Source organism: Triticum aestivum, chromosome 2A, assembly GCF_018294505.1.
Source record: "Triticum aestivum cultivar Chinese Spring chromosome 2A, IWGSC CS RefSeq v2.1, whole genome shotgun sequence".
NCBI lineage: Eukaryota > Viridiplantae > Streptophyta > Magnoliopsida > Poales > Poaceae > Triticum > Triticum aestivum.
In genome coordinates this window covers 57,990,028-58,000,387 of record NC_057797.1, presented here as the reverse complement: position 1 = coordinate 58,000,387, position 10,360 = coordinate 57,990,028, and the positions used below count along the sequence as shown (strand labels likewise).

The 10,360-nt window shown below is 51.5% G+C and overlaps 1 protein-coding gene across 1 annotated transcript; it reads left to right on the top strand.

Annotated features, from left to right (window-relative positions):
• Nucleotides 1-6,795: 6,795 nt before the first annotated feature.
• LOC123187438 (probable lysophospholipase BODYGUARD 4) lies at nt 6,796-9,948 on the top strand. Its single transcript, XM_044599307.1, has 4 exons — nt 6,796-8,585; nt 8,719-9,065; nt 9,155-9,351; nt 9,474-9,948. Exons 1-4 carry the CDS (start codon nt 8,147-8,149, stop codon nt 9,811-9,813), a joined length of 1,323 nt encoding a protein of 440 aa, XP_044455242.1. The 5' UTR covers nt 6,796-8,146; the 3' UTR covers nt 9,814-9,948.
• The last annotated feature ends 412 nt before the right edge of the window (nt 9,949-10,360 follow it).

Sequence of the window (10,360 nt, the reverse complement as noted above, 5' to 3'; positions counted from 1 at the left end):
GGTCATACTCATCGTTTAAGCTCAAGTGGGGTTACCACTTTTACATAAAGCATTGTTGTGTTCACATCTTTAGAGTTGCTTTAGCTCAAGTCTTAGAGTAAAGCTTCCCCTAGATGTGATATCCCCCCTAAGAGGGATGAACTAACCTTGGGTTTTGTCGATGATGGCTTCATGTAGATGTTGAAGATGTGGATGCTCAATGTTGATGTAGATCACTTGGAGCTATCCATTTGAGTGAATTGCACTTTCAATACCTACATGGGTTAGTCCCACAAGGAACAAACAAGGATATCCATAGACATAGAGTGATGCACACACAAGATGATGTCCATGAAAACTTTTAGGTTACCTTGTCCCTTGTCTTACCAACAAGAGGGTTTGTGACTCCTTGAACTAGTGCAAGATGTGGAAGTTGATTGCACTTGTTCTTGCCAAAATGATAAGAGTGAAGTATGTTGGCGGAGTCACCCTCAAGAACTCTCTAGTTCTTCTTCTTTTGGATCCACACCATCTTGATGGGAATCCTTGGAGTTGTAGTCGTACTTGATGAAGTGGAACTTGAAGTAGTCTTGGGAATCCACTTGACTAAGGTCTTTGGAGCTTCTTCAAATGCATCAATTTCCTTTTGAAGCTTGTCCTTGCCTTTTTGCTTGTAGTCTTGTGGTGGAAGATCATCTTGAGCTTGTGTCCCCTTGAAAGAAGCATACTTCTCTTGTTGAGGGACAAACTTTGTCTTGGGGTATTGATCTTCTTCCCACTCAACTCCATTGGCATTGAACTTTCGTTCAAAACCAACACCTTGATTCTTCCGGTGCATTCCTTGCTTGCGCACAATTTCCTCGAATTGCTTACTCCCGGCAAGGCTTTTGTACACTCCTTTCTCTATAATTCCCTTCAATAAACTATTTTCTTGCTCAAGTGTAACTTGGCTAAGAGAATCATTAGTGGAATCAAGAGAACTACTAGAAGCAACAATATTGGATTTAACATGATCATTGTTACTGCTAGAGGAAGAATCTTTCTTGTTCTTGTTACTAGACTTGACTTGAGGCATGTAAGTGGATAAGAGTAAACGCTTGGCAATGTAAGAAGAACTTTTCTTGCGGAGATCATCATTGATTGCTTTTAAGAACTCATGCTCTTGCTCAAGATTGAGCTTTTCAAAGCATAATTTCTCATGAGCTCTTAAAAGTTCTTGATGATCTTCGAAGATGGTTTCATGAGCTAACTTAAGAGTGTTTAGTTCTTTAGTTAGGGCCTCAATCTTCTCCTTATCATTGTCATTCGTTTTATCTTGATTAGCATGTTTAATTGACATTTCATCATAGTATTCATCACTAGAGTTGTCAACAAGCAAATCATCACCTAACAAGTCATCTTCATCACTATTGAAATCAACATACTCGGGGTGTGTTACCTTAGGACCTTTGGCCATGAAGCATCTTCCAATTCCTTCATTTGGTGAGTCAAATATGTCGTAGGAGTTGGTTGACACAAGTGCTAGACCGGCAACACCTTCATCTTGAGTATCTTCGGAGTCGGAGTGATAACTTCTCTCGGAGTGGCTGTCAGAGTCGGAGCCGGATACCCATTCACCAACATGAGCTTGATGTCTTCGTCTTGTGTAGCTCCTTGATGATTTTTCCTTACTTTCTGAATCCTTGCTTCTCTGTGAGTATCTTCGTTCATAACGATCATCTCTACTCCTTCTTTCTCTTGGTGGTGATCCTTTGCTTCTTCTTTTTGGAGAATCTTATCTTCTCTTGTAGGGAGCCGTACACTCATTGGAATAGTGTCCGGGTCTTCCACAATTGTAGCAGTTTCGCTCTCGACTAGAAGATCTTTTGTCATTGTAGGACCTTGACTTGAAGCTTCTATCTTTGCTTCTAATCTTGTAGAACTTGTTGAAGTTCTTCACCATTAAGCTCAATTCTTCATTGAAGTCTTGTTTCTCACTTGATGATGTAGGGGCTTCACATGAGGCTTTATAGGCACCACTTGATTTGTTGTGAAGTTCCTCTTTATCCTTAAGTGACATCTCATGAGCAACAATTCTTCCAATCACCTCCGTTGGCTTGAGATCTTTGTAATTGGGCATCATTTGGATCAATGTGCACACGGTATCATATTTTCCATCCAAGGCTCTTAGAATCTTCTTGATGATGAATCTATCGGTCATCTCTTCACTTCCTAAGCCGGCAATCTCATTTGTGATGAGAGCAAGCCTAGAGTACATTTCAGCGACACCTTCACAATCCTTCATCTTGAACTTGTCAAGTTGGCTTTGAATCACATCCAACTTGGATTCCTTGACGGAGTCGGTACCTTCGTGCATATCAATCAAAGTGTCCCAAATTTCCTTTGCATTCTCAAGACGGTTGATTTTGTTGAATTCTTCGGGGCACAATCCGTTGAAGAGAATATCACAAGCTTGAGCATTGTATTGCAACATCTTCAACTCATCCGCGGTAGCTTCACGGTTTGGTTCTCTCCCATCAAAGAAGTCACCTTGCAAGCCAACACACACAACAGCCCAAATGGCGGGGTTATGTCCAAGAATATGCATTTTCATTTTATGCTTCCAACTAGCAAAATTAGTACCATCAAAGTAAGGACCTCTACGGTGATAATTTCCCTCGCTAGACGCCATACTCTCCTAGGTTGTGAAACCAAGGCTATGACCACCAAAAGCTATGGAGATCAAAGCAAATGGAGACCAAGGCTCTTATACCACTTGTAGGATCGAAACTATGTCTAGAAGGGGGGTGATTAGACTACTTGACCAAATAAAAACTTAACCTTTTCCCAATTTTAGTTCTTGACAGATTTTAGCTAATTTAGGACAAGTCAAGCAATCATCACATGATTCAAGCAAGCATGCAAAGAGTATATAGGCAGCGGAAAGTAAAGCATGCAACTTGCAAGAATGTAAAGGGAAGGGTTCGGAGAATTCAAACGCAATTGGAGACACGGATGTTTTTCCCGTGGTTCGGATAGGTGGTGCTATCCTACATCCACATTGATGGAGACTTCAACCTACGAAGGGTAACGGTTGCGCGAGTCCACACAGGGCTCCACCCAAGGGTAACGGTTGCGCGAGTCCACACAGGGCTCCACCCACGAAGGGTCCACGAAGAAGCAACCACCCACAAAGGTTCCACGAAGAAGCAACCTTGTCTATCCCACCATGGCCATCGCCCACACAGGACTTGCCTCACTAGCGGTAGATCTTCACGAAGTAGGCGATCTCCTTGCCCTTACAAACTCCTTGGTTCAACTCCACAATCTTGTCGGAGGCTCCCAAGTTACACCTAGCCAATCTAGGAGACACCACTCTCCAAGAAGTAACAAATGGTGTGTAGGTAATGAACTCCTTGCTCTTGTGCTTCAAATGATAGTCTCCCCAACACTCAACTCTCTCTCATAGGATTTGGATTTGGTGGAAAGAAGATTTGAGTGGAAAGCAACTTGGGAAGGCTAGAGATCAAGATTCATATGGTAGGAATGGAATATCTTGGTCTCAACACATAAGTAGGTGGTTCTCTCTCAGAACATATGAGTTGGAATGGTGTGTGTGTTCTGATGGCTCTCTCCATGAATGAAGAGGAGGTGGAGGGGTATATATAGCCTCCACACAAAGTCCAACCGTTACACAGTTTTCCAATCTCGGTGGGACCGAATCAATAAACTCGGTCGGACCGAAAATGTAAACCTAGTGACCGTTAGAGATTTTCGGTGGGACTGACATGCAACTCGGTAGGACCGATATGGTTAGGGTTTGGGCATAACTAATCTTGGTGAGACCGATTACACAAACTCGGTGAGACCGAATTTGGTAATTAGCTAACCAGAGAGTTGGTCAGGCAAACTCGGTGGGACCGATTTGCTCTTTCGGTGAGACCGAAAAGTTACAAAGGGGAAACACCGAGTTTACATTGCAATCTCGGTGGGACCGATTCGCTCTTTCGGTGGGACCGAAAAGTTACGAAAGGGAAACAGAGAGTTTGCAACCCCATCTCGGTGAGACTGAGATCCTTATCGGTAGAACCGAATTGCTAGGGTTTGGCAGTGGCTAATGACAAGTGAAACTCGGTGGCGCCGGATAGGAAGAATCGGTAGGACCGAGTTTGGCTTAGGGTTTAGGTCATATGTGGATATGGGAAAGTAGTTGAGGGTTTTGGAGCATATCACTAAGCACATGAAGCAAGAGACTCATTAAGCAACACATCATCCCTCCTTGATAGTATTGGCTTTTCCTAAAGACTCAATGTGATCTTGGATCACTAAAATATAAAAAGAAGAGTCTTGAGCTTTTGAGCTTGAGCCAATCCTTTGTCCTTAGCATTTTGAGGGTTCCACTTTCACATTCATGCCATGCCAATCATTGAGCTTTCCTGAAATAATCATCTTGGAATAGCATTAGCTCAATGAGCTATATGTTGTTATGAATTACCAAAACCACCTAGGGATAGTTGCACTTTCAGGCCGACTACCCGGCTCCCATGGACATGAGGGTGTCGGGCGCGTGGCGTTTGAGCGCCGGCGGCGTGCCGGTGCCACCCGCTCCCACCAGGGCGGACCGACGGGCAGAGATCGCCCGCATTAGGTCGTCGCTGGCGGAGGAGCAGCGGCGAACGCTGACATACTCCCCCGACAACATCATGTTCTGGACGATCTACTTCGACCGCCTCCGCGACGGCCTGATCGCCTCCAACAACAGCGTCGTGCCTCGCGGCCGCCGCAACGCCGAAGGGCGGCGCGAGTGGTGGGGGGTGCCCGGCCGCACCCTCGAGCACGTCCTCGACTACATCGAGGCCGGCAACACGCTGCGCCTCGAGTACCCCGCCCCCGCACCCCCGTCCTTCTCTCGCCGCCGTGGCAGCTCATGGATGCCGCAGCGGTTGTTGGACGCGACGACCTCCTCCTCCTCGGGCGGCTCGCCGGCGGCCTTCGCCGTCAAGCCCGAGCCGCAGGACACGGCGGGGGAGTCCCCGCTAGGGCGCCGCACCCGCAGCGGCGCCCTGACCATCCCTGAGGAAGGCCGCGGTGGTCGCATGCGCCTCGTCCGGCCGAAAACCAAGCCGGAGCCTCCCCTACTCTCGGTAAAGCCGGAGCACCTCGCGATGGCCGCCGACGATGAGACGGCCATGAGGTGGGCGAGGGAGGACTACGTCCGCGAGCAGGTGGCTCGCCAGCGCCGCTCCCTCGAGGAACTCAAGGCGCGCCACCGCTGCCCCTTCCGCGAGGTGGACGGCGTCCTCTACCTCGACAGCGACGAGGAGGAGGCCGGGCCAGCCCGCGTCGGTAATAAAACAAGAAAAAAATTTGAACGATTAAATTACTGCTCCCGAATATTCAACTGACCGATTAATTTCTTATAACGTACTCTATTTTTCTTTGCCAAATAAGCCAGCAAACGTCGACGTTTTCCCAAAAGTCTTCGTAGACCTCTTTCCGATGAAAAATCTTTTTTGTGTAATTCCAAATGTGAAGCAAGTCTCTGTATCTTATTGGTGAAACTAAATACTTGAAATTCAACAAAACCTTGGACAGGGCTGCAGCAGGGATGGCGGCTGGTGGCAGGGCGAGGACGAGGACGAGGACGACGACGACGACGATGGCGGAGACTACACCGACTTCTACAAGCGCCTAGGCATGTAGAAGTCGGACGGCGGCGAGGCGCGGCGAGGACGGCGTAGCTAGGCCGTGTTTTTTTTATTTGTTTTTTGTACAAATTTGAATGAATGTCGTCGAGTTTGGATGAAGTTCGACGAGTTTGTGCCAAAAAAACGCCGAATTCGTTTTGCCCTGGGGCCGACCTGGGGGCGACGACTGGGAACGCAGTCGCCCCCACGCTGAAAATCTCGCCGGCTCGCCCCCAGGACGCGTTTTTTCGGCGTCCTGAGGGGCTGAACGGCTGGGGATGCTCTAATCATACAGATTTAGAATCAATTATAACATTCCCAATTTTTTTACTTGTGTGATCCATTGCATCGCAATCAAGAGAAGCGGAGAAGGGTAGGGGACAACCGCCGGCGCCGGCGAGCGCATGATACACGGGGATATTGCGAGTAGGCCGGCGCATGGATGAACGGCAATGAAACGAGGAAAAACGTAGTTAATTTTGAGGCCTAGATTAGTCCTGGTTTATCGTTTCCAAACTAATCATTGTTATCTTTGTATCACTCTTCTTTGATAGCTTCAACAAAATCGCATGCTTTTGCCGATTCTAATTTTGGGATTGAGTTGAATAAGTGAGGTCCATCTCACCAATTCCAACAAATAATGAAACTAGGTAATGTATTATTCACCTACATTGCATTACTACAAATTATTAGTTCATAAGATTATCTTGTGTTTCTCGTGTTGTGGATTTTTTTGTCAGTTGTCAATTTTCTTTCAAGTTTTGTTCATGTGGATGCAATGAATAGATAAAAAAATAAGTTTGCACCATGGCTTCTCCATTAGACTAGAATATAAGATGTTTTTACAACATAGCCTTCGCGTATGAGACTTAGTGTGAAACCTCGCCCCCTTATGTCGAAATCCTGGCTCCGTCCCTGCATACACGACTCCAACTAACCACGATCGGCACGCCTTGCATGCATGCCTAGCTTCTAGGGTGGACTAGTGGTAATCTGTTAGTTGGTTAGCTACATGCGTTGTGTGCGTTGTAACCTGTACAAATATGAGCTGAAGATCAATACAAACTCGTGTGTTCGATCCTAAACCCTCTGTCCAGGTCTCTACAATTTTCAACAGAAAAAAAACAGTACGGTCTTTTTTTGCAACTAAGGGATACACGCGTGATTAAGGAAAACTCTCTGTATCCACCGGGTGATAATAACAAACGTAAACCTCTACCGCTGCTTGCCACGTGCCCTCTGGGTCCATCCACCGCTTTGCTCCAGCCGGTCTTATCTCTTCGCGTCCTTTGTCCTCCGCACGTCTTGGTTGCTCGTCTTTTTCCCCTCCTCATCTCTGGTCATCCCACTCGAAGGAGAAAAGCTCCCATGGCAACGTACGCCGGCCATCCCGCCCAGCTGCAGCGAACCAGGGAGGAGCGACGGCGCTCACCACCTGCTACATCCCCGTCGCAACGGTGGGTGCTGAAGCCCCGAACGCCACCACGGCGGTGCTGCAACCCAACGGAGGCGACACAACACGCGGGAGGAGGCGCCTGCTCGTCATTGCTGCCGGCGATGCGATGCCGCGCTTGACCACGACCACCGGTGTTGTGACGCGGCGCTCACCCAGGCCCGCCGTGCTGCGATGCAAATCGTCCACGACAACCGTCATCGACACCCGCTGCATAGCAGCTCCGGCGAAGTCGACGGCTGCTGAAGTGCACCTCCGGCGGAATCAATGTTGGGCGCAATTCCTATGCTCGTGGCTACACCTCCGTTGCCGGCGACGAGCTCTTGCATCAGCCCAGCTGCTTGTTCTCACCGGCCACGGCGGATCTCGTCAGCCCCATTCTCGCAGCAATGGCGATGCATCTCGTAGACGACGGGCGCTACTCCGCTGCTCGTGACCCACGTCCCCGCTGCCGGCAACAACGATGCTCCTCGACGCCGCCACTCGCGGCACCACCGACGCACTACGCATGCTGCATGGTTAAGCATCTCGCCGTCGTTGTGTTACACTGATGCGTCTGTGCACTGGGGTTCAGCTGGACGAAGATGAGCTTCTGTTAGGAAGATGATTCAGATTAGAAGCTGAAAGGGCAGGGCGTGGAACGTGGGAAACGGGTGGGCTGCTTTAAGATTTGTATTGCCAGGTGTCACGCAAGGAATCGGGTCTCCAATTTCGTTTCGTACGACCGGGTCTTAGATTTTCTTCCCCCTCCGATCCCACGGGATGTCGACGCGGGACGGCTGAACTTTAATCTAGAAAAGTTCCCGGTGAATCGGAGCCGACTGCCGTGCACACGTGAACGTTCCGGTGACCCGTCGCCGTCGAGCCGACCAAACCAGAAGCCGCCGGCACGACGAGTCGCCCGAACGCGCGGGGATTTGGTCCCGGCACACGCGCCAACGCCGCGACGTGGAGCAGCGCCGCGCACAAGCGCCGCGCGTTCCCAGCCGCACGACTCGCATCCACTTCCCTTCGCGCCACCCACCCTCCGATCGTTCACGGGCTGACGATGGCCGCGCTCGCAGATCTCGTGTCGCGCCCCGCGGAATGGCCGGGGGCCGCGATGGCGGCGCTCGCGGCCGCCGTGTTCGCGGCCCTGGACGTCGTCGACGTGCTCCTCTGCCTCGTCTACGGCGTCCTCGACGGATTCCTGGAGGAGAGCCCGCTCGGCTGCTACTGTCAGCGGAGCCGGGGAAAGGCCCCGGCGGGGGAGGAGGACGACGGGGTGTCCGACACATTGTACGTCCGGAGGAGCGCGTGCCGGGACGCGCTGCTGCGGCTCCTCGGGCCGGTCGGCGGGGGGACGAGGAGGAAGGAGGACGCGTCGCCGGCGAAGGCGCGGAGCCCGAGGTGGTCCGACTGCGGATGCGGGAAGTGCGGGAAGTGGCGGAGCAACGGCGGCGACCGGCTGCACTTCGTCCTGCAGGAGCCGACGGCGCCCAACAAAGGTCCGTGTCCGTGTGCTCGATCGTTCTTGTCCTTGACAGAATTGTTCCGTCCGCGTGCGTGCGCGCGCGAACGTCGCCGCCATGATCTGCCGTGCCGTGCGTGACGACGACATTAACGCCCGCGACTTCACAGGTGCAGAGGAGACGCGAAGCGAGAGTGACCGCGGAGACGACGCCATCTTCATCCACGGCTTCACGTCCTCCTCCTCCTTCTGGGCGCAGACCGTGTTCCCCGAACCCGCCGCCGCGAACCACCGCAGGCTGATCGCCGTGGATCTCCTCGGCTTCGGCGACAGCCCCAAGCCGGTGAACTGCGCGTACACGCTGCAAGACCACGTCGAGGCCATCGAGCGGAGCCTCATCGACCCGCTCCACCTGGGCTCCTTCCACCTCGTCAGCCACTCGATGGGCTGCACCATCGCCATCGCCCTGGCCGCCAAGCACCCGGCGCGGGTCAAATCGGTCACGCTCGTCGCCCCGGTACGCACGCCGCGCACCCGATCGGAGCTCTGAATTATTCTGAGATGTACTTCCTGCTTAATGGATCGATCGCGTCGTGTTGGTGGCAGCCGTACTTCCTGCCGTGCGAGGAGAGGGCGAGCCAGGTGGCGCTGCGCAGGCTCGCCGAGAAGAAGCTCTGGCCGCCGTTGCTGTTCGGCTCGGCGGTGATGTCCTGGTACGAGCACATCGGGAGGACCATCTGCTTCGTCGTCTGCAAGAACCACCGGTTCTGGGAGTGGCTCATCAAGATCGTCACGCGCACGAGGTAAGCGATCAGATCAATCACGATTAACTCGGATTAATCCAGAGCCCAGACATGAACAGGAACACGTTTGCCTGGATCTCTGCCATTTTGCTCATGAATGTGCTTCATGTTGGTGCGTGCAGCGGCGTGGACATCGTGGTGAGGGACCTGACGAGGCACACGCACCACTCGGCGTGGCACACGATGCACAACGTGATCTGCGGCGGGGCGAGGGCGCAGGACCGGAACCTTGAGGCGCTGGCGGCGGCGGGGGTGCCGGTGAGGGTCGTCCACGGCGACGGGGACCAGGTGGTTCCGGTCGAGTGCAGCAGCCGCCACCTGAAGTCGAAGCTCCCGCACGCGGAGCTGCGTGTTGTCGGCGGACGCGACCACCGGACGGTGGTGTTCGGCAGGGAGGAGGAGCTGGCCCAAGAGCTCCGGGCGTTCTGGTCGGGCTGCGAGAAGGTAGGGTGTGCAGGCTAATGGATTCTGGATAGTCATAGTGTACAGAACTACATGAGGAAACTTTTTTTAACACAATTACAGGAGGAAACTGTAGGAAACATGTTGTTCTTCTGTTGACAGCAGCGGGATTCTTGCTCGTATTTTTTTTTAGAATGAAGGCATCACGCCATGTTCTATTTTTCATTTTTTTTAGCATAAGTACAAACACAAGCGCTCATATACACGTGCATACACTCATCCCTATGAATGCACACACGCACACCCTACCCCTATGAACACCTCCGAGAAACTGAGCCGGCATATCATCTTGAGATTTACGAAGTCACCGTAGGTGCCTCGTCGTCGACGGGAATGTCTCCTCCCACTGAAAGCACATCGCCGGAATCCTGAAATAAATTCAGAAATAATGCGAGCACCAAGATTTAAACCTTGGTGGGTTGGGGATACCACTGTCCACCTAACCAACTCAACCACAGGTTGATTCGCATGTTCCATTTTTCATTGAAATGAAGCAAAATCTATACAAAATCATCCATTAGAGCTCCCCTACAATGGGCCGGAATAG

Bases quoted from the DNA above. Each gene is read 5' to 3' on its own strand.
- LOC123187438 (XM_044599307.1), top strand. From the start codon at position 8,147: ATGGCCGCGCTCGCAGATCTCGTGTCGCGCCCCGCGGAATGGCCGGGG. The intron at 8,586-8,718 runs GTCCGTGTCCGT...GCGACTTCACAG, and splicing joins GCCGACGGCGCCCAACAAAG to GTGCAGAGGAGACGCGAAGC. The intron at 9,352-9,473 runs GTAAGCGATCAG...TGGTGCGTGCAG, and splicing joins AAGATCGTCACGCGCACGAG to CGGCGTGGACATCGTGGTGA.